The following is a 25,588-nucleotide window of genomic DNA, read 5'->3' as shown; positions in this document are numbered from 1 at the left end:
CCGCCAGGAAAAATTTTCTGACCATGTCCCACTTTTACCCTATACAGAAGTATATTTGGATAAAAATTCACTGAGACGGTGCTAATTGCCCTAGAATAATAATTAGATCGTCATTCTCTTCAGAATGGAACTGCCTTTCAGGCGGTATGACTCACGTGTCTCCATCATGTATGTCAGGCGAGAAAATTACGAAAAACGGGATTTTTGGGTCTAAAAATCCCTTTTTTTCAATTTTTCCCCCTCTGGACCCCCCTGTTTAATGCAGAAATCTGAAAAAATCTGATAAATACTACTAGGTAGGCTGAATGTTTGTGCACAATTTCAATCTTCTAGGTGCAAAAGTAAGCCCGCCAAAAAAATATACCGACCATGTCCCATTTTTCCCTATATAGAAGTATATTTTTCAAAAAATCCCTGAGACGTCCCTAATTACCCTAGGATAATGATTTGACCGTCATTCTCTTCAGAATGAAACTGCCTTTCAGACGGTATGACTCACGTGTCTCCATCGTATATGTGAGGGGGGAAATTCTCAAAAACGGGATTTTTGGGGTAAAAATATCCTTTTTTTTTTACCCCTTTGCCCCTCTGGTTCCCCCCTGTTTTAACACTGACATCGGAACAAAACATCTGGTAAATACTACTCGGTGGACTGAATGTTTGTGCGAAATTTTAATCTTCTACGTTCAAAAATAAGCCCGCCAAAAAATAATGAACATAGACTTAAAAAGGGAAAAAATACATTTTAAGATTATGACGTCATCACCTCCCATGTCTGGACGCAGGACGGTCTGAAACCATACATAATGTCTTCTACAATGTCTCGGGACTTGAAAAACAAAAAAAAAAAAAAAAAAAAAAAAAAAAAACGGGACGAAAAAGCTCAAATAGAAGAGAAATAACGCAATGTACCATGAAAAATGCGTATGGTACAAAATGCACCATAAGATCCCCAAAGGGCTAAGGGTTAAAATATTGGTAGTGTACGATAAAATATTTTGTTTCTATTTCTACATATTTACTTGCATTAACACGAAAGGTAGAATATATCTTTCATTAGTGACAGGGAAAAAGAAATAGATTAAAATGGAAAGTAACTTCTTAAACCCACATGTCTTGCATGGATATGTATAGAGCAGTATCTCATACCGCAATAAGCTGCGAAGGACTAGGTTTTTAACTCTGGAAGTAATTGTGCTATCATACAGGAACTAACACTTTAGTTTAACTCAAAATCAAAATTGAGTGTATCAAAAAGTGAAATTACCCTTCGTACACACACTGTTTGTAGATATTTTCAGTTCTTAGGAAAAGTATGTTGTTAGTATAGTATATAACATTTATGATATCTGATGAACTGTTTATTGTGATATGTTTTTATCTGAGTAAACATCTTAAGTAAGAATTTTAGACTGGCTCTTGCAAATCTAATATAATTATTTTAACCACAACTAACTGTTTAGTAGAACAATATAAGTGAACAGCTGTTTGAAATTATATTTCAAATTTACATTACAAGTGCTCACAAATTATTATTTACCGTTCTAGAAACTTTGGTGGTGAATCTACGGGAGCCAGTTACCTACGACTCTGAAGAGCGCAGATATGACTCCCATGCCAATGGAATTCTCAGAGCTCCACCTCCCAGAAGATGATCTTGTCTAAGCGTCCTAATCAGAACTCAGATTTGTCCAATTTAAAAAGGAACTGCAGAAATTTTAAGAAGGAGTTAACTTTCTAGAGATAAAAGCATCTATGGATTTCTGTAAATCTAACGTTAAAATGCCTTGAAATCTTAAAATGCCAAAAGCTGACAGATAATAATCAGATATTCATAATTAAAGATGAGATAGTAATTTTCACCGATCAGTACAAATTTGAGTGAAAAATAGTGTATCCATAGTATATATATGTAGTGCGATTTGTTTTCTTGCAAATTAGTAATGAAATAAATCAAGACATTGATAAAACATATTTTAGGATTTGCTAAAAATTCAGTGTATTGGACATAATTATTTACAGTAAGTAATCATTTATATTCTTAACCCTAGAACGGGCGGGCTGGGTCTGTGAGACTCATCTACTTATATTTTTAAAAAATTCCCACTTAAAGTTAGCGGTTTGAGTTGTAACTTCGTATACCTTCCTGAAACTCCCGATAAGAAACGCTAGTGTCGCAAACCAGTTTGAATTATTGTTAGGTTGCTTTTAGTAGAGCTATGACCCTCGCGTGGGTCTGTCAGACCCAGCAAGACCGTTCATGTAACTTTTTATTGCTAGGTAAAGAATCTTGCAAGAAGTTTATTATTTTTATTGTGATTACTTATTCGACATTTTTTGAGTTTGTATATACGAACAACATTTCAGTTTGCATTACGAGCAACTTTAGAACATATTGGAACGTGAAACCGTTTCTGTGAGTGAAATACATAGAATTTTATATGATGATGAAAGTGAACTGGATGATTCCGATACAGATCCTGATTTTGAATTATTTAGTGACCATGATAGTTCCATATTTATGATGAAATTGACTTAGAAAACGGCGAAGACAAGAAGCCTAGCATAAAAACATATTACAGCAAAACTAAGGATGGTGTAGACTTTGTTGATGCTATGTACGGTGAATACACAGGCGCAAAAGGAACCAGGCGTTGTCCACTCTGTCTTTTCTCGCAGTCATGAACATTGCCGTACTGAATGGATATCTCACTTTCAGGGCAAACCAAACAAAAATGGCTAGATGGGATTATCTCTAGAAACTAGCGAAATCTCTGGCAACGCCTTATGTGATGCAGTGCGCAACGCAATCAAGTCTCTCTCTTGAAAGTAGGCTTCTTGCAGCAAGATTTTCTGACTTCCAGGTGGACAAACGAGCTTCTTCGGGGATAGGAAAGAGGTGAAGATGATACAGATGGAAGGACAAAGAAACTAAATAATATTGCACAGTTTGTAAAGCATGGCTATGTTTGAATGTCGCGAAAATGACCTGTGATGAATGCTATGAAAACTAAGAAACTTTCCTCCTTGACATTCAGTACATTTCAATATAAATGGTGCCTTAAGTTATGTTAAATAAACTTATAAGTGCCCTTCACAATATTACTTATCTATAACAACATTTAAACAAGTATTATTTTTTATATAATTTAAAAAAGAACTCGTGTAATTTACTAAAAATTGTGTAAACAATTACAAATATTTTTTCAAAAAATAAGCTTACACACAGTTTAGAGCTGAAATGCTTTTTCATGTTTTAGAAATACTTGCAATTATATAAAAGTGTGTTTTTATTTTTACAATATCGTTTACAAATTAATTGTGCAGTTTTATTTTCTTGGGTCTGGGCAATTCCACGACAAGGTAAACCTTGACATTATTTTTCGAAACCTGTCTAAATAGAATATTACCTTATGTGAATAGTAGAAAAAACTTTGAATCATTTGAACCTGGAAGAAGGATTCTCTTTTATAAAACAAAAATGAATTTTATAGTGCCTATAACATAGGTCACGACGTGATTCGTTGAGATGATTAATTCGTATCTAACTTGTCAACATTAGATTTGGCGATGATATTTTGTTAGAAACCACAGATGTGTCTGAAAGAAGCTACAAGACCTATAGTCTAACTTCAGCTAATTTTTTTTTATTAAAAGATAACATTTTGTGGGCTTTTTCTCCAATTTTATGTATTGCTTGCTGTTGTGTCCCACCCGTAACGGAAAACATCTGAGAGTTTATCTTGGTTACACATGTATTTTCTAATTAATTGCAATTCCTGGTAAAAGTAAGCAATATTATACTAGGTTTCCTTTGTAAACATTTTAATAGAGAAAACTAAAACATTTTAAGAAATATTTAATTATTTTAAAGTGTCCCACCCGTAACAATTACGAGGCGTCCGAGCCTATAACATCTTGAATCATATATTCTAGTATTTTATGTGGCTACTAAACATCTTTCAATGAATCATAAGTTTGTTTATCTTGCAACTTTTAAAGCAAAATAATTTAACTTTATTTTTTTTAATATTACAAGCATATATGATTGTTTTTGAAAAATCCTCATTTTTGGCCATCATATATATATATAAACTTAGACCTATTTCTGATGCGATGATGGTATTTAGTAACATTTTGGTCATTGTACAACTTTCTGGCACTTTATCAAATAACAAAACTAACGATTCAAGTATGTTTTCATGAGCGATCGGCTCATTGACAAGCGGTCATGAAATTTTTGTTTTGTGTACTATTACTAACGTAGAAATAGTATTTGAAGATGGTGCGCCTATTCTGGAAATTTTTGCAAGAAGGATGACAGTTTTATTCAGATATAACCGGGGTCATTTCTACTAATGGAGTTCATCAAAACATTCTGGAAGAAAATAATTTCCTATAAGTATGTGACCATTGCTCAAGGCGAAGCAGATATTAAGAAAGATGTCCATGTAATGTATTTAATAAATTTTGATAAAAGTCATAAACTACTCAAAACAGACAGAAGTAACTTAAGTTATATTCGACTGGAACAAGTCTTAGCCATTCGACCGACACCTTTCATCCAAGATGTCAGAAAGGAAGCGGTATTGTACGAATTTCCATCTTCTGTAGATGTTCGTGAAATTCCATAGATGCTATATGGTTATTCATTTCAGACTATGAACGGAAAGATGTTTGAAGATATTTCTCATTGAACTGTTTGTATTTGTGTTTGTGGAGTTGAGTTCAGAGTTATTTCTATTTGTACAACTCTAATAACATGTACAGTTAGAGGTAGGAATGTTTTATGTTACTAGTTACAGAATTGTTTTATTGCTTGTAAATTACAATTAAGAATTCTTTGCATTTCTAAAACTGGAACAACGGCTATATACATTATGTACTACTAGGAGGCAGTATATGTGATGATAAAGAAAAGAAAAGAGATTGATTTTTTATTTTCCTTGTCTACAATAGAAATTTCTGCGTGTAGTTCGAACTGTATCCCACCCGTAACAGTAAAAATGACCGTTTTATTTGATCATGGAATGATTTTTCGATTACTATATTGCATAAAAAATGCCACTTCTTACTGGACTCGAAAACAAAACCAATATTTCATTACCAATTTTAAATTTCAAGAGTTTGGTCACTATTCCTGTTGCTGCATAATCATGTTCTCTTTTTTGTCCCACCCGTAACAGGTCCTTTTATTTTAAATATTTCCGCTCTCAGTTTTTTTCGTAAACTTCTGACAATTGATATCAATACTTGTAAATTACTTCTACGTGCACCATGAAAACTACACCAAAATAACTTACATGCAATTTTTTATTCGATGTGAAAGCACCAAAAACGTAGTTGAACTGTCCCACCCGTAACGATGGAATTGCCCGTCTGTCAGACCCAGCCCGACCGTTTATGAAACGTTTTTTCCGCCCCACCGTTGTAGGGTTAAATTGTAAATAAAAGGATAATATTAATAAAATTAAATTGGTTATTTAATTCTAATGAAATCTAATTGCGTTCGATAGCATATTATGCTTTTTATTATTGTAATAATCTTTGACAACTAATATTAAACTTGACTATTTGTTCAGGAAGGAGCTACTAAAAGAGCTGTCAGGAATTCATTTATCTCTGTAACGAAACAAATGTAAAATTTGATCCGTTACACGTTGACGCTGATCCGTTACTGATGGGACGATTCAACCATTCAATGGGGGTTCTCTGTATCCCACAGATGAAGGTTGTGTAGGTTGATGACGCTAGTCCTACCAAAAGTCGCATCATCTAAGAAGAGGACTGACGACAGAAATCCAACATTAGTGGTGACCCTATGTAATAACCACCGAAAAAACCTTTCTCGCGGAGGGAAATCCACAGATGATAATACCTGGAAAGGTTGCAGGTGATAGGGATAGTAGTTGCTGTCGTGCAGAATTTTTAACACAGTCGCTTGGCTTATATCATACTGGCGGGCCACTTCCCTAGAGCTTGCACTGGGGCTATTCGCAATCTCTTGTAGCACACGTTCTTAGAGATTTAGTGCACGAACATACTCCACACGGCCTCCACATTCATGCATTCCCTCAAACAATCCTGTTTCACGCAAACTTCGAAATATTGCAGCAAACGTCTGGTGATTCGGTTGCTGTCAATGAGGATACTTCTCCGCGTAAATTTTTGCTGCTTCCCGACAATTAACGTCTGCTTGGCCATACGCGAACAACATATCAGCATGGTCTCAGTAGGAATAACGGACCATTTTACCAACACAATACAACACACGTTCCCAAGCGAGGCACACTCGTACAGTAAACATGCTGGATAACAGAGTGCCATCTATGTACGGTACAACGTACTGCGTCTACGCCTCTCCCAAACTATTGATCGGCTACATGTGTTCCCAAGACGTTTTACTCGTACAGGTGATCGGAATCACCTATTGAAGTTTGTCCACGTAGCTACCGTTCACCTGTATAAGTGTGTCCTTATCAATTAAATAGAGGCGCTCGAAGTTGGAATCACGTCAGATGCTTGTGCTGGCAACGGTCAGGTGACGATCACAACGCTGAGCTGTTTGTTGTGTGTTAGGGAAATCTCGTATTACGTGAGGATTCGTTGAACGACAGCAGGCCCGTAGCCAGCCTGGTTTCTTGGGGGGAGGGAGTAGAACTGAATACTGAGGATGCAATGACAAAGACATCAAAGAACACCACAAAATTGTATCTTTATTTATTATTTACAGAATCTGTAACAACTATAGCTTCTTTTATACATAATATCCTATATTGACAATGTTACAGTACACAAATTCAATATTAAGAACATTGATCATTAAAATACAAAGATTAAAAAAGACACGATGTTATATAATTGAAGTGCTTCTAATAATATAGTGCTATGCCACATTTTAAAAAAAATGAGATTTCACTACTTTTTGGATCCTTGGAAATCTTATGATCCGTTGCTCTTGACAAGTATTCCAAAAATTCTTGTAAAACAAGAATTTTTAGAAATGACCCAAACAATGCATCAACAGATTGCGATCTTTGGCGAATAATTAGTTTTTGGATCAGGAGACACAAAATTTCTGAACGGCCCCTAAATCGAGTTTTCCTATTTTCTACAGAATAAGTACATCACACTGAGTGAAGTGATAGTTTGGGTTTGGCTACACTACATGTAGTTCTATAGATAGAAGGCCTAGGAGAAAATTTTTTGATTGAAATATATTAGACGTTTTGATCCAATAAGCGAGACACTAGTGTTTATTTATATTCATAACTAACGTTGTGGACTATGATACTGTTGTTTGGAAGTTCACCTGGTATTCTGGGATGCTTGTCATGGTTGTAATAGTAGAGTACGGTTTGAAATTCTTGAAATAGGTAAAGACAATGGAAGATGTTGTGATGGTTCCAAAAAGTAAAAGGATACTAGAAAGTAAGTCATTGTTTATTATACTTATATACCACAACAATAGTGAGAATTGGATCAAAACTATAAACAAGAAGGATGCCGCGACATCCTTTGCTGTGCATTTTATCCATTGGAAGTAAGTCTACTAGTGCTGCTAATAGCTTCGAACAGGAAAGAAATGATTGTATATAGGGAAACATTTATTTATTTATTTATTTTGTAAAAGGCATACAGGATTACAATCCTATAATAGGCTTATTAACATAATATTTTAATACGATACCATTATTCTAAAATAAAACACAAGAAAGTAAAATAAAATAAGCTAGCTACAGACAAAACGAGACAAGATAAAAGAATACAAAATACAAATAAAGTAATGATACAACAAACAAAAAATAAATGTAAGTATAAGCACTTTCCTGCAAATTGTACATATATTAGAAATGCATTGCAAATATTAATTTGAATTCATTATTTCAATTTCAGTTCCCAAATATTAATTTCAATTCAATACTATTCCATATAAAAGGACATACCAATAATGTTTTAGTTAGTGTTTTTATCTTTTGAGTGTACACATTACGAGCAAAATTCATTTCAAAACATTAAGCCAGAGAGCTCCAAATCCATACATAATTGTTTAATTTTTGCATGAAAATGTGATTCAGTATCAAAAATATATCACAATATTTTGACACAAAATTATACAGTTTTAAAGTTCTAACAATCGATGAATTTTTGTGTTGAGTAGTTCTTGAAAATGAAACACAAAAGAAGAGATCGTATCTAGGCCTAAGGCCTGGTACATATAACGAAACATGAGAGAGTAAAGAAGGACAATCTATTCTATTGTTGAATAGTTTTCTCAGAAAAATCAATGACAGTACTGATCCGCGAACGATACTGATAACAAGTTTTTACAGCTATCAGTGTACCACCTCCTCTAACCTTATTTGTTAACGTAAGAATTCTATCGTTTCGGAATACTTTATATCGCTCATCAAATAATTCACCATCTTTAATGTCTTGCGACAAGGATGTTTCAGTTAGTACTATGAGATCATGTGAACAACCCAGCAAATTCTGAAGAAAATCTGAGGTTTTAGTTCTAAGTCCATTTACATTTTGATAATACACACTTAATACATTTGAATCCCCTTCCCCCTGAGGATCTGCAATTCAATGAAACTAATAATAAAAATTCATAACGTACTCTACTAATCACATAAATTTTAAAACGCCCTGTTCCTATAGGATACAAACTTAAATCGAAGCGGCGTTATAAAAACCCGATTTCAAGTGGATCATAACTCTGTTCCAAAAGCTATTTCAAATAGGTTAGCCGTTTTCCCGATCCTGAAAACAATGTACTCGATACTAGTGTCGGTCATTGTGGATATTTTATTTTCCATCTTTTCTCACCTATCGTGCGAATGAGGACTGAACGTGGTCTTGAACGGCATTGGACATGTCAACATTCATCTCAGCGATGTCGAAAACTATGACTGAGTACCACAGGATTCTAAAATATGTATTTTTGGATATAGCGCACATAATAGTTCCTAAGTCTTGCTCCGACTACGGTAGGTCCCATAGTGTTGGAGCTATGGACCTTTAAATTTAATTTTTCCATGTTTTCCGCAGCCTATAAGTTCGAAATGACGGGTTTTTGCAACCAGGTTGGTCTATATTTTTTTTGTCTTATCTTGGTGTCAAGAATCATCTCCCAAACGCTGTGTTGTTTTGATATATATATATATATATATATATATATATATATATATATATATATATATATAGAGAGAGAGAGAGAGAGAGAGAGAAGTAAGAGCAACGTCTTCGAGTACGAGCAGTGTCATCGGAATTGGCAACTAACAGCTTAGCGGCGCCAAAACTATAGATTTGACAGTAATCTTGATCATCTTAGATGTTTATGTTTTATTTAATCCTCCTTCTCACACCCATCCTGCCGATTGGGACTGAATTTGTACTTTTTACGATATATGGTGTGTAACTATTCATCTCAGCGACACATAAAGCTATGAAATTGACACTAATATTTATAATTTTTTGACTATTTTTAAACGTTTTCGTCTTCCTTAACCTCATAGGAGCGATAGGGTTGTTACCCCACTGGGGCTGATCTTGGACTTGGAAAGGACACTGGAATTGTCACCAAATAACTTAGCTACCCTGATAACTATTGATTCGACACTAATATCAGTTGTTTTCAGTTATTTTATGGCACTCTTCCACCTCCATGGGTGTTGATAGAGACTAGTGACACGATTCACCTCAGCAACCCCAAAAGTTATGGGCTAGACAATAATATCGGTCATTTTAGATTATTTTTATGTCACTTCTACTTACTCTATAGATGTGATCATTCAACAGTATTCATTTTGAGATTGTAAATATGAATATGTGGATCAAGTTTAGTTGAAAATACTCCAGGCCTTCCAGAGTTATGTTGAAACATACATACACACACACACACACACACACACACACACACACACACACACACACACACACACACACACACATATATATATATATATATATATATATATATATACATTCATATATTTTATATACCTGTATCTAGATTTATATCATACTTACCTGACATTGCTGGCATATATGGCCCTAAACCTGTCGTGTATAATGGATGACAATCTTTGGCGAGTACACTATCCGTGGAAGAAGGAAGCGTCCTAAGACCTGTATATTACGTATCATCCCGACATTTGTCTGGTGTAGATGAAGAAAACCCAGAATAAAACCGCTGTTACACTTTTTCAACCGAAAATCATCACTGGGAATCGAACCCGAGACCTCTCACACTACAGGCGAGATTTTAGCGCGACTGCGCTATGCGAGGTAACACATCCCCGTTAATAAGGGGATTGTCTCTTTTCTCAGAAAGTTGAGCGATAATGTCGAGAGAAACGCAAATGGGGTGCAAATGTTTCATTTTTAAAATCTGTATAACGATTACGTAGTAATTTTTTTTTACGTGATCTTATAACAATAGTTGAGTCTTCGTTTAATAAAAATTTCAAAGTTTTGTAAAAGAAGTTTCATATCTCATTTTACCCTAATCCTGGTTCAAAAACTCTAATAGACATTAATAACAACATAACAATGATTATTCCTTAGGTGGTTTGGAGCTCCTTCGTGGCTAAGCGGTTAGCGTACGCGCCTTTGGCGTGGGAGACCAGGGTTCGATTCCCGGCGGGAGCTCATGTGGTTCGCATTCCACGTTAATCAGTAGGTCCACGTTTCATATAGCCTCGCTGCTGAAATGGATGCTAAACTAAAATCAACTCAACTCAACCAAATTCAGACTTGCAACTTGGGGGAGGGGAGGACGGACTATATAAAAATGATCGAAAATGTCCGAAATCAGAAAACGCTTTAGTAACAGCAAAATGTGACTGACTAACGGAAAATATTACTAATCTTCCTTATTTTAACGCAGTGAAGCGGGTAATTGACGCTAGTACACAATAAATAAATAAATAAATACTCTATTCTAGGAGGATAAATAAACACTATTTACTGCATCAGATTGACAACTAACAACATAGGGCTCTATGCAGATTCGTTTCTAGCGCTGTATTAAGAGCTTGACTAATGCGTGACTAACTTCTGTATTTAGTAACACGATAGTGAAGATAACAACGATCTGCATCGAAAAAGGCAGCCACTACTTTCCCGCTGGATTGTCCAAACATGTTAGTACAAATCAAGGTAAGAAAAACCCATTCTTTCTTATATTGATTACCTCTGTTGTATCTGGACAACTCTATATACAAATATATATCCTATTTATTATATAGAACAAAACAGATCATAAAAGCTCATCCGTGGCTAAGCGGTTAGCGTACGCGCCTGTGGCGTGGGAGACCCGGGTTCGATTCCCGGCGGGAGCTCATGTGGTTCGGATTCCACGTTAATCAGTAGTTCCACGTCTCATATAGCCTCGTTGCTGAAAGGGACGTTAAACCAATCAACAATAACAACAAAGCAGATCATACTTTCTGTCACCTCATATTCCAGAGAATTAGGTAGTCTGCTGGCACTTATTGCGTCCACTACTAACTAAAACAACCAAAGGGGCCATGATGGCTCAGTGGTAAAGCGTTCACTTCTGGCGCGTGGACTCTCTGGTAGGGTTACCAATCGTCCGGTATTTTATCGGACAGTTCGGTTTTTTGATCTCCTTGTCCGGTGTCCGATACAACCTCAAAACCGGACCTAAATGTCCGGTAATCTTACCTCTTACTAGTCTTATTCTCTATTCTATTCAGATTATTTTTTAATTTCGTGGAAAGTAGACTAAGTTGAATCTGGTTTCTAAAATGAACCACATTTGACAACCGGCTGATCACGGCCATAGCGCATTTCCGTTTCACGACGAATTTGTTGTTCCTTCGCAGTGATGTTATCATTTTATCATGGCGACTCAACCAAAAATGGAAAAAATAAGTTTAATAAATGCTTCAAAAGTAACTATTCGAACCCCGAATCGCACAATTTTTTGTGAAGTAACCATTTTCAATTTAATCACATTTTTGACAAGGATGATGTTATAATCTTAAAAGTCTTCATTCCGGCGAAATTAAAATACCGCTAATTTTACAGTAATTATGTGATATCTTCAAATAGATAAAAGATAATTGAAATATGGAACAAGAGCGCCCTAGTCAATATTATTTTGCGTGAGGTACCGTTATCACAAGTCACCTAATGGCTTTCCGTTTTCAGCTGTTTAGAAACGCGAAAATAAAAGCCGATTTTCAAATTGGCTCGAAATCGAAAGCAGATAAGTGAATCGTGATAACGGTTTCTCATGTAAAATAATGTACACACCGAAACAATACGTCGAGCGATTTCATTTTGCTTTTGGACATGCAGCACCATCTAATAGTATTGTGTACAATTAGTTGTCTGAATTCCATCGTTGTCGCATATTTGTAAGTGATCCATCCGTTTTGATCACTTTTGAAGAAGTCATCCATCCGTTGTTGCTAATACCAATGCAATGTGTGGAACGATTAAGAGAGATTGGCATGCGACATACCGTCATATTTAGGAATACTTGATCTTAACACGAAATCAGTACATACAATTTTGGATGGTTACTTGAACGTACGGTAATTTTCAAGCTGTTGAATCCCACACAACTTGACCGAAGCTCAAAATCAGGTTCGTATCAACTGATGTAAAGAAATGCTCGAAATATTCAACCGACGTAAGTCAAATTTAGTGTGCAACATTTGTTACGGAGGACAAAACTTGGATCAATTCATACGAAACCGAAAGTAAACAGCAACGCACTGTTTAGGTGTTTCAAAGATAACCGAAAGGAACAGAAGTTATTCGTTCGAGGAGTGCTGCCCATCAAGTTTTTACTTATTACTTAAGTACTGTAAATGTTGAATGGTATACAACAATTTGTTGGCAGGAGGTCGACAATGAATTGTGTAAAACAACCTAAAGTGTTGCACCATTCTTCACCACTAAAAATTTAGTTCCCACTCAACACATCAAACTGTTGACTTTTTATCCAATAAAAATATCGAATTAGTGACTCATTATCCGTACTCACCTAATGACTTGCATTATGTTCCCATACATGAAAAGTAAGATGCATGGTTAGCGATTTTTGTCGCCTGAAATAGCTGTTGACGCATTCTGAACAGCGTTTCTAGAGTCAAAGTGCAAAAACTGCTTTCAAAATTGATTTAGGGATACACAAAAGTGTATCGATCTTAAAGGTTAATACTATGAAAACATTAAAACCATTTCCAGAATTTCATATGTCTTTTTTCATACTGATTGCAGAAACTTTTTCAGCAACAATCGTATCAGCCATTTTCACACTTGAAATGCACCACGTGACTGCGACAGAGATACCAGATAGTGTTTTATTTGACCAAGAAATCAGTGTTACGCAAACTTAGGGATACATATTTCTGGTCATCAGTATCTATGGCGTTAACCTCTTCACGTATGAGGGATGACGTCCCTCAGCTAGCGAAAGGGGAAAGAAACAATCGGATACCATCCCGGCATTTGGCTGGTATAAATGAGTATCCAGGAAAATCCTCACTCAGAGGGGTAGCCTGGAAAAGCTGTTACACCTTTTCAACCAAGTGTCCCACATTGGGAATCGAACTTGGATTGTTCCCATCGAAGACAAGAGTGTTAGTGACCACGTTACGTGGGGCCACATACACCTTAAGGCACAGGACTTCTTGGACACCCTGTAGGTCTCACACAACAGAGGAGTTCATCATAGAACATTATCATCGGATGTTATAGTCATTATATGTTTCCACCACCATCTTCAAAAAGAAGACCCATGATTCCTGGCAGCATCGCATAGCACACGATCACTTGGTCAACAGTTTCTAAGAAAATTGTCCGCGTTTTAGACGATTATTGGCTTTTAGCTGGTGGGCTGTCTACAACATATAAGAATGGAATTTTAAATTCTGCGTAATTATTGACCGATGCAGCCGCAGAGATGTCCAGTGGCATCGAACAGAACATTATGGGTTTCTGATGAGAGCAGCTCGAACAACATTTGTAAATGGCTGCTCTAAACTTTGAAACAAGTTTAAAAAAAAAAGAAAAAAAAAAGAAACTGGTAGACAGTAAAAAGTATTTCGTACTAGCAGTCTCAATTTCGTCCAGTAGATGTCACCAGCTGGAGGATGTTTCTGCCATCTGTCAGCAAGATGCGAAAGCTCTACTACCTTTGTTTAATAGAAAATAGTATTTGGATAATTCCAGTTAAAGTCATTGTTACCCGTTAAGGGTTAACACTTACAGTGCTGACATGTCGGTGGCAAACCATCCCAAGAATGCTGGCCATTTTTGCTACATTTAAAAAAATAATATATCAAAATCTGTAAATGTGAAATACATGTATCATATACACTGTTGAAAAGTTTGAATCTTCGTCTTTATTTTGATATATAATACGTTACATTATAAGGAAATGCCTTCCTTGGAAATCTCATCATAAATGTGGTGAAATGTATTAAAAATAAGAAGTTGACCAAGTACATGACATTGGAAATGAAAACACATGTATGAAGTTATGCTTACAGAACGACTATGAGCATTTGTCCACCATACAGTGACAGAATGAGAAACTATTATATAAAAACATTATTCAGGACTGCTAACTCCGCAATTGTACGGCAAATGACCGTTGAAATAAATTTTGAAACGGACTCCATACATTTACATGATCCGCATTTTAGAGAAGATCGGGCACTCCGTGTTTTTACGTGATTAGCACTGTAAATGTTTAATGGGTCCATGCTCCGCTAAGGAGGTCCAAAACCAACCTAACCTAACATAACATAACCTAATATAACGTTATATTATGTAATCAAACGAATATTAATAGAAAGAAATGGAGAAATTGCAAATTTCCTGAGCAAGAAACTACTGGACCCCCTTAACGGAACATTGGCCGTTTAATGAACTGGTTCCATTAACAAACTAGAGAATTATTGCAAAAAAATAATAAATAAAATAAAATAAATAAAAAATAAAAATTCGCTTCAAGTTATTGTGTAAAGTAACAGAGGGAAGGGATTAACATTACACTATCCTAAGCAGTGTCGGACTTAGGTTTGATGGGGCCCTAAGCTATTGAAAGGGATCGTTTATATGTGAAGCTTTAGGGGCCATTTATACGTAAAACTTTCTTTTTCAGCGACAAAATGTCACCGTTTCTTAGGTTTGAATATATGCTCTATGATAATTTATGGATCTAATGAATATCTAAATGGAAACAAGTGCCCATTACAAGCAGGACTTTGAAACGGAGGCTTCATTATAAGCGTGGCTGGATAAGAGGGGCCTCACGACAAGTGAGCCTGAGAAATAGAGCCCTATTAGTTGCTTCGTAAAAGCTTAGTTCATAACAATACAAAACACCATTATTGGATGTGCCTTATTGTTTAATCTTATTTGCTTTTTCTTGTTATTTGGAAATTACATTACAATCATTTTTCTTCTATTTTTAGTCCCTCAAGCTAGTGGGGCCCTAAGCTATAGCTTGTTTAGCTTATACGTAAATCTGGCACTGATTGTAAGTCTCATTTGCGTAATTTTAATAAAAATGCTACATAGAAATCTTTATCATTGAATTAAAAGTAAATATAAATCACGGTGAAACAAATACTTTTTTTTTTCGAAATTTAAATATTTTGATCGTTATTCTCAAATCCGTAGCACTGTGTAACTATTGATCAGTGATGCCAACCTAAAACATTATAAAATCCCATCTCGACAGGGAATTCCCATCATTGGCGGCGATTAGGAGGGCAAAGGGGGCAGTTGCCCCCACTTTTTTGAAGTAACCATTTAATGTATATAGTTTCATTTGGAAATATAAGCTTTTTGCATGTATTAGTGGTTTATAGAAAAAAATGGTGCCATATAACATTCGCCGTTGCGTGAGTACGTGATGGTTGTCCTCCCGTGGAGTTAAAAAAGCTTTAGAAATTGCGTTTTAATTGCCACGAAAAATAACCCAAAAATTAACCTATTGCAACAGAACAATTTCAGCACACTTTCACTTCTTAGAAGGATTCAATATATTAATCAGCCGCTTTGAATTTTAAGATGTTCATGAGCAAGAAATCAAATCTCTTCTTACATCTTTGTTGTTTAAGAGTACAAAGGGCTAGTATCTACTTGCGTTGCTCTTGTCAATTTACTTAATAAAATATGAAATACGATATACGGTATTTTAACCAAAAAAAGATAGTATCCTATTAGTTATACAACTTTCCGTCAAGTCTTGCCGCCCCACTTTTAACGTCCAATCGCCGCCACTGATACCCATTACGCTCTTGAATTTCTCATATTATGATAATAAAATTTAAACTTAGAAAAATAAAAAATGAAACTATTGTATGTCACATTTTCCTCAATATATGAGTAAACTACCCATAAATTTCGATCTTCTGCGTTTACGACGTAGTTGACGAATAAATTTTTTTTCTTAATTGAAAGAGAGAGTTGAAAATGGTGGCCGAAACAAGTACATTTTATCGTTAGGATTCAGTGTTTACGTTACTCTTTAGTGCCATTATATTGTAATGAACGAAAGGATACTACACTGCAATTGATACTTGTCCTTTCTGACAGCTTGCTGCGCGCACGTGGTGCTCAATGCTATGTTGCTAGCTTTTGCGTTGGGTATTGAAACACGAAATCATTCACTGCAAGTAAATCTCAGTTTTATAAAATTTAAATGACACAAAAGAGGACTAAAAAGAATGCTCTTAAAAACCAGCAGGTTCACTACTCAAGTTGAAATTCAACTAAACTAAAACAACGTGCATTTGTTTATATTCAAATTGGCAATGTGCGGAATGGGTGGAATGTTTACCATTGCAGAGCGAGAGAAATGAGCCACTGTAATTGGTTGAACGTGCTGTTGCCATAGGAACAGTTCTTCTTGCCTGATTGTTATGAGCACGTGCAGGAAGGGGAAAAAAAGAGGAAAGCAACTGTCAGAAAGGACAAGTTGTATCAAATGAAGTGTAGAAGATCTTTCTTGTCCAGTCGTTTTTAGTAGAACGTTTTCGAAGTTGGTTCTTTCTCATTTTGCATTTGACTTTTTAACGTTAATTAAATTCTTTGTATTTATACAATATCAGAGCACAATTTACATTTTTTGGAGCTTGTTTCTACAGAATCACAAGTTACTTCTAAACTGGCATACATTTGCCGGTAACAAAATTTGACAATTAACACTTATTTCAAGATTATTGAGGAGTCATTAGTCTACATTCTGCACATAGAGAATATTGTTGCTGTCGCTACTAAAAAAATCCCATTATTTGCTGCCAATTAAGACGAAATTTCCCTTTATCTCTTTTCGAGAAATTAATATAAAGAAATCCTACAACATGGGATTTTCTCCAGTTGGCATCACTGCTATTAATATGATCTTGTTTTCTAATATGACACTGGAAATTTAAATCTTCGTATAAGACTAAAAGCTAACTCTATGCCACGGAACTCGGAAATTCAATACCGTATGCACAAAGATCTCCTTTGACTTCTGTCCTTAGCCAAGTGGATCCAGTATTTTCTAATGCGCATTGTTTCATTTTCCAGCCTCAGGTTAGTATCGGATGTACAATTGCAACATTTAGTGGGCTGACTGCTGGTTTTGGAATGGGTCACATGGCGAACCTTGGGTACGTATACAATGCAACAGAGGCGGCCATCTATTCGTCATTGACACCAATTCTCTGGGCTATACTCCTTGGATGGGGATTTATTGCAGTTTACACTGGAAATGGCGGTATGTATAATTCGTTAGCTATTCGTAAACTACGGTAAATAATTTGTCTATTTTTATTCATCTGTTTTCAAAATTTGTGGCGAGATCACATAGCTTCTTTATATAATTAATATGGCAGAAAGATTTACCTGGGAGTTCTATGTAACCGAGTAAGTTAACGTACATGGCTTTGTGGACATTGTCCCGGGATCAATTCCCAACCGCGCTACAGAAATTTCAAAGTGAACGCAGGATCGTGAGTTAGCTATCTGTGACACTACTTTCCACCATTATTATTATTATTATTATTATTATTATTATTATTATTATTATTATTATTATTATTATTATTATTATTATTATTATTATTATTATTATTATTAGGAGGTAACGTTTTCAGACTCCATGCTCTTCCCAAAAATAACAATTTCAGCAGATGTTATTAGTTTAAACTATTTTCTGCCTGAATCATCTGGCATTATGCTTCTGTTCAATGGCGTACGCTTAAGGAGTTCGCGCCTTTAACCAGCCTTGAGAAAGATAGTAAACAAAAATTAACATACGGTATGCTGTGTTAATATAGTGTATACAAAACACCGGAAATTACATGAACTTGGGAGTTTGAACCTCTCTGCTTAACGAATTTCTGTGTATGCTGCTGCTCCTGTTAATGACCTTGTTCCGTAAACATGTTCGCAAAATCAATCTAGGTATTGGTTTTGGTTTGTTGGTATTGGTTTGTGGTATTCTGGATTATTGTAATTCATTAGGTTATACTTGCAAGTTCTTAAGATTAGGAAGTTTTATTTAGCCTATTGTAAAAAGTTGAATAATGAAATAAATGCTAATAAATTTTTGTGTTCTATTTATGCATAAAGTAAAATAATACAAATTACGTTATTGCTACCCACTTTCTAATATTCATAGTTGAAAGAACTGATTAAAATTAAACCTATGAAAATATAATTGATTAACTTATAAATTAATGCGTGGAAAAAGTTATGGTTAACACTATTAATTCTATAATCTTTATGAATTTTAGCAATTACACTTTGTAACGATTAGCAATTAAAAATTAATTCCTGAAAAATATCATTGATTAAATTCAACATTAACAATTTTATTTTGCCTGATTATTTTAATCGTTATTTGTTTAACGAAGTAATTACAAATCTGTTAAATATTATATGGTCATCTGCCTTTGGGCCTCCATAGGTAATACCATGGTTAAGTTATATTATGGAAATTTTGTGTGTTCTTGTGTGTACAAAAGGCTTAGATTCGATTCCAAGTGAGAACACATCGGCTTGTTCAGGTAGTTCCAATTTATCAAGTTCAGGTAGTTCTAACATAGCCGTTTTTTTTCTGGAAATTGACTTTACCTCTATTTGGTCTGTAGTTATCTGAAACCTATCCACAACGAAAATAAAGCACGGTAAGTAGTATTCTGTTAAACATAGATTTTACTCTATACACTCCTACTCCATGTTTAAGATGAAATGTCTTTTCAACAGATTGCGTCCACATACCAGTGCATTCAAGATCTGTATGAACTAAACTGGTGGTACTGACAATATTGATTTCTATGCCAAACTGTGTCTTCTTCAAGATAATTCCCCTTCACTCTGATGCACTTCTCTCGGCGTGTCATGCCTCAATGCACTGTTGAAAGGATTGCACTGGGTTGTTAAGAAGTTCAGTTGTTACTCCCGTCTTGATAGCCTCCACGCCTTTAAAATAGGTTCCCTTGATAATCCACTTCTCCTTGGAGAAAAAAAAATCATAGACACAGAATCTCGTAAATGAAGCGCTTAGTCCAGGACAGCGATCATCTTCGGTCAGGGCCTGACGAATGCTAAAGCGCAAATTCTTTATATGACTTCTCATTATTGCCTCTCTATTTGTTGCCTCCCTCTAGAGACTTTTATTGGCGTGAATGATTGTACAATGTGTAACAAAAATCCGGGAACACTTTTAAAAATATATATTGTGGCCAAATGAGTAGCATTACAAAATAGCGAAGTACATAATTTTAAAGAGTAAACTTGTAAGTTGTTTTGAAAAGCACTCACTTTACAATCACTGTATGTAGGAACCATGTGTGACCCAACAAATGTCGACGCGATAATCGAATTCTTACCTCATACGACTCAACATGTCTTCCGAGACGTGGCTGTTACTTATTCAATTCTCCTTTTGAGTTCCTCAACATCAGTGAAAGAGGAAGGACATATACAAGATCCTTTATATCACCCCATAAAAGAATCATAAGGGGTCCTAGGAGGCTTCTTCAGCACAATGGTTAATAACTCCTCCATGACCAATCAAACGATTGGATTAACTCTGCGTTCAGATATTCCTTAACAGCATGGTGAAATTGTGTGAGAGAGGCGTCTAACTTAAGGACAGAATTCTCTGATTCAGTATGCAACAATGGAATTAGTCAGTTCTGCAACATCTAAAGGAAAGACTAAAGTGTTTTTATGAGACACCGTTGAAAAACATTGACCTTTGGAGAATCTCGCTAGTGTTCAACAATGTTATGCGAGCCCTTTATTCTCCAAACAATTGTGCCTGTTTACTTACCCATTTGTATGAAATGTTGCTTCGTCGAAAAGTATGATCAAATTCACTAAAGTGTCATCTTTGATCAACAATGCACAGTGAAACTAGAATCACTGGATTTTGTCTCTAAAAAATAACTTTTGTACTAAGTATACTCTATACGGTTTCATGTTTAATATTTTACGCAAAACATGCCATACAATCATTGTCGACATTTACAACTCACATAAAGCTCTCGATCTCCTTATGAAAGTTCTTTCACTTGTTTCAAAATGTCATTTGCACTCACACTTGGTCCACCACTTCTGTTCTTGACATACAAACACACAGTTTCAAAAAAAAAAAAAAAAAAAAAAAAAGGCCAATTATACACTGGCTTCCTGGTTGGCGCTGCTTTCCCGTAGTTTCTCCTAAATTTTCGTTGGATATCCGTTGCTCTCTTTGTTTTGTAAACTTCTAGCTAACAGAAAGCTTTCTCAGCTTCAGAAAGCGCCATTTTGATTATGACACCTTCTAGGAACGATACACACAACACCTGCAGCGAAACTCTGAATTGATGCACACCTTTGGCTATAGTAATTTCTTTAAAGTGTTTCATGACTTTTGTTACACCGTGTATAAATTTCAGAACTTCCTATATATGTTGGCAAGTTTTGCAAAAAAAAAAAATCCCTTATTACAAAAAGTTAAGTGTTAAAGAAGTGTTAAAAAATCCGACGAAATGGCTCTTTTCTCACATGTTTGTATTACGCACCCTATTATTATAGTCTTCAGATTTCATTTGGGGTCACACATTTATCTATACATATGTAGTTATAGGACTAAGTTTGGTTCATATTTTAGTTTCTAGAGGCGATAGGAGATCAGTGTGGTGACCTTGAAAAAGAAACGAATTCGAGATGAACAGATTTACGCTATTATGGCTATCACATTCTTAAAAAAAAAATGGATGTCTATTGTGCAGCTCATCTATCCGTTTGGCCAAATATTCGTCTTCTAGCGGCCATAACGTTCAATGTATACCGATCAAATTTTAGGCTAGCCTACTGTTTTCATAACATTTTTAAGGGATTTTTTTTAAAAATCTTGCTACTCCCAAAATAAAGGTGGTTTATTGGAGGGCAAAAATAAAAATTTATTTTTTTTTTCAAAAACTGCTCTAGCGAGTTTTTACAAAGCAATATACAATTAATAACTTTATAATATATCAGTCGTTTTTCTAGGGTATGATTACTCTTTGCAGTAAGTTACTTTCAGAAGATTTTCACGAAAATTGTTCACCCGATTTTGTTCATTAAACAAAAGCAATAATATCTCTAAATGCACTGAGAAAATCCGTTCTCCGGACAACGATATATTGTACATGTATACGAAATCCTTATGTTTACTAGGGAAATCAGTAAGGAGCATACGTTATCCATATGCTAATTACTTCCCCGCTTAGATGTTACATCATGCCGTCGTAGGCTGTCTGATATCTAACAGCCTTCCGTATATTAGATACATACGGTATACGCATGTTACATACGTCAGCTATATGTTACATACGTCAGCTATATGTTACATACGTTCATCTGTATGCAATATCTTGACCGCCTATATACAGTTATCTCGTTCGTAGGGAAAGTATGTTTATTCGGAACACTTATACGAAAAGTACGTATAAAATATACTTTTTTCAATAGGTTTATATTTCCTGTACGTTAAGTCCAAAAACTACAGAATTTACAAATATATCCTACGTGTTCACATACGCCACATACTTTTTCTTTCTTTTTTTTTATTTACCTCAGTGTAACTAATTCTATGGCGTATGGAACCCGGATATTAAGTGCTGCATTCACGAAAGCTTTCCATCGATTTCTATCCTTAGCCAACTGGATCGAGTTTCTACTTTGTATTCCTATTTCTAAGAGATCCATCTTAATATTATCCTCCCCCCCTCCATTTGCGCCTAAGTCTTTCTAATAGTCTTTTTCCGATTGGATTTCCAGTTAAATCCTTGAAAGCGTTCCTAGTTTTTTCAATTCTGGATACATGACCTACCCACCTGAGCCTCCTAGATTTGATTGCCCTAACGCGTTTCCTGTGTTCTTCTCCAGAGTAAGCGACCATGTTTCGCAAGCAACAGGCACGACTACTGTTTTATACAGGTTGTTTCAAAACAACACCGACAACGTTTCGATCAAGATAATTCCTCACAAGATAAGACAAAAAGTATAGACCAATCTGGGTGCACAAATGTTTCCTTTCGGAGTTATAAGCTGCCGAAAACATGAAAAAATGAACTTTAAAGGTTCATAACTCCAATACTAATGGGACCTACCCTAGTCGGGTGAAGACTTTACTTAAGAACTAGTATGTACCCTATCCAAATATCCGTTTCAGAATCCTCGCGGTACTTCTGCAACAGTTTTTACAGAGGTGGTTGGTGAGTACTTCAAATTATATACTCTTAGCCAAAGTCTCTCTATAAAAATTGTTGCGTGAATACCGCAGGATTCTGAAACATGCACTTTTGGATAGGGCACATTCATAAGTGAAGTCTTGACCTGACTACGGTAGTTTTGGAGCTACGGCCCTTTGAAGTTCATTTTTTTTTCATGTTTTCGGTAGCCTATAACTCCGAAAGGAAGCATTTGTGTACCCAGGTTGTTTTATACTTCTTGTCTTATCTGGATGTCAGAAATGACTTCCCAAACGTTGTCCGTGTTGTTTTGAAACACCCTATATATTTTAAGCTTCTGTAATCACTCTACAATGTGAAATATTCACTACTTATGAAAAATTCTTTAATAGTAATTTAGTTTTCTGGGTGAGATTTCTTTGAAGCTTTCTGGAAACGGTTATTATAATTCCGTTTATATTTCATAGATAAATGTTTCAGTGATCCTATCTTTAGCAATTCTAATTAAACGTTAAACTCAAATCAACAAGTGTGCGGAACAAGAGACGGAATGAGTCAGTGGTTCGTGGGTCAACAGGACCTGACGCACTACCCACTCTGACACACCGAACCACTGCTCAATACATTGTAGACAGCATCTTCTGAACACTGATGAATTTGTCTACGTTTTATTTTCAAGGGCTCCATTTTTCTCCATTTTACTTACCTGAAATGAGTATATCTAAGTGAAAAAAGAACTTCAAGCACTTTTGGATATTGATATTTGTAATTGTAATAGTAGCAGTAGGACTTAGTACTTGGCTTTCGAGACACAGTCGAATTTTAGTTTTTTTTTTCTTTCCTTTGTATTAGCCTACTTTTTCTTGATTTGAGATCTTCAATTTTCATTCTATTTTCCGCTGAAAAATATCTGTAATACAACAAGAAATTAATTATATACGATAATTAAATTAAATTTCATCGTAATTTGGCCCATGACAAACACTTTAGTATTTTTATATCGCAAACATAAGGTCCACCGGTATTGTAACAGAGCGGTGCTGGGGAGATTGACCGTAGAAATTGAAACTCCGATTAGTGATAATTTCCAGCATGGTATTATTAGAAGTGTAAGCTCTTTAGTCAGGGAGAGCAGAGCGTGGATCATGGATCAAAGTTGATGCCAATGAGTTTTAGTGGGTGGTGGGGAAGAGTAAGTCATGGTGGGTCATAATGGTTCACGGTGGTTGGTAGGTTATGGTGGTTCGTAGGTTGCTTGCCATGGGTCAAATTTTCATTAACCCACGGCATCTCTGTCCGGAACTATAGCTGGCTGGCGTGATCGTATAATCCAGCTCTTTTGTATGGGAGATAGTGTAGTGGGGAGCGGTTTAAACTGCGAATGTTGATCTTTGCATGACAGTCTATGCATCCGCAAATAGAACCGAATTCAAGCCTCGGTCGTGGTTTTGGAGTCAGCGTTAATAATAGACCCCACTCTTTACTCAACTCTAATCAATAAATTTCCCTATCTCAATGATACGATGATGGTTATTAAATGCAGTGAAACCTCGTTAATTCGAAACTCACATAAGCCAGACTTCGCTTAATCCGAAAAGGAAAAAAAACAACAAAAAATGCAACGTTTTAAATGGGTTAGAAGTCAAAGCATTCGTTGTATAGTGTTGTATTTGCCCATCATTATGGATACTACATTCCAAACTGTCCCAACAGAATGTTGTAAAGTTCTGGTTGTGCTGGTATAGATAAAGCATAGGTAGAGCTAAATTATATATGAGAACGTTTCTCTCACTGCCGAAATAAATTTATTATAGAAATCTCCTTCTTATAAATGGTGTTATACAAATCACTCTAATATAAATAGTTTACTAATACTGGGTAAAGAGAGGTATCCCAAGGCTCGAGCAGTCTATGGAAGGATCTCTACAGAGTTCTGAGCAAGCTAAGTGGAGTGGATTTATGATCCCCAATGCTCCATGCAAGGAGAGCGAGGTTTGAAAGCCAGAAAGCTCTACACAAGCTGGGCGAGTGGGTTTAAGAGTCCCACAGAGTTCCGAGCAAACTAAGTGAGCAGAAAAGGAGGCCTAGAGCTCCGAGCAAGCAAAAGGCTTTGAGGTAGGTAGCCCCTAGTGCTCCAAGCAAGCTAAATGAGTGGAAGTGATCAACCAAGGGCTATAGTAGTTGCTGTGGTCATCTTGGTTTTATAGTTGCTCCAGTGTGGTGACGGTGCTGGCTCTCCTTCGTCGTCACATGACCAGTAGTGTCGCTAATGTCCGTGTTGTCGTCTGCCACTGTAGTAATTCGTAGAACGACGTGGTTAATATTTATAAATATGAGCACGTGTTGATTGTTAGTAAACAAAACCATGTACGTGATTTTACAATATAGACATGTACTTGAAAACAACTTCTTCAGGGAGAGGTTCGAGTAATACAAAGCCAAGCCGTCGAGCGCATCATCATAATATAGGATATAACGCATGTACGTATTGCATTGAAAGTACTATATTGGTTCACATTTTACTGTATAATACTGTAGTATCCCCATATTTAGTTAGATCTACACCTATATCCTTTAAATGCGAGATAATAACGTGTTTTGTTGCTATAAACATAGTTTTAATGTAATTTCTACTGTTACTTTAGGTTATTTGAGTTAGTCCGGTCAACTAATACCCAAAATTAGTCCAGATTAAAGAGGTTGTACTGTAGCAGGCCGGGGTCTACGGGTGCAGGCCCTCTAAATTTTTACTGGCCCTCTAAAATTTTCACGGTGGGGTTGCAAAAGAACTATAATATGGTTGAATCTGTCCCTCTAAGTTCTACCGCTCTCCCTACATTTTTTTGGCTGGCTACGGGCCTATACTGTAGTAT

General features: G+C 35.8%; 2 protein-coding genes across 2 annotated transcripts in view; both read left to right on the top strand.

Moving 5' to 3' along the window:
• Window positions 1–3,087, top strand: part of LOC145669869 (uncharacterized) — a 38,404-nt gene extending 35,317 nt beyond the window's left edge. The window contains exon 6 of the mRNA XM_081738214.1: window positions 1,549–3,087. The gene's annotated coding sequence lies outside the window, so the exon portion shown is untranslated. The remainder of the gene's footprint in view (window positions 1–1,548) is intronic.
• Window positions 3,088–17,577: 14,490 nt separating this feature from the next.
• LOC145670618 (O-acyltransferase like protein-like) overlaps window positions 17,578–25,588 on the top strand; it is a 41,316-nt gene continuing 33,305 nt past the window's right edge. The window contains exon 1 of the mRNA XM_081739409.1: window positions 17,578–17,764. Within this exon, the coding sequence (XP_081595535.1) occupies window positions 17,635–17,764 (130 nt within the window). The 5' untranslated portion in view covers window positions 17,578–17,634. The remainder of the gene's footprint in view (window positions 17,765–25,588) is intronic.

The sequence above is a fragment of the Thermobia domestica genome, chromosome 14 (genome assembly GCF_964235325.1).
Source record: "Thermobia domestica chromosome 14, izTheDome1.hap1.1, whole genome shotgun sequence".
In the NCBI taxonomy this organism is placed as follows: Eukaryota; Metazoa; Arthropoda; class Insecta; order Zygentoma; family Lepismatidae; genus Thermobia; species Thermobia domestica.
This window is presented reverse-complemented; position numbering and strand designations above follow the sequence as displayed.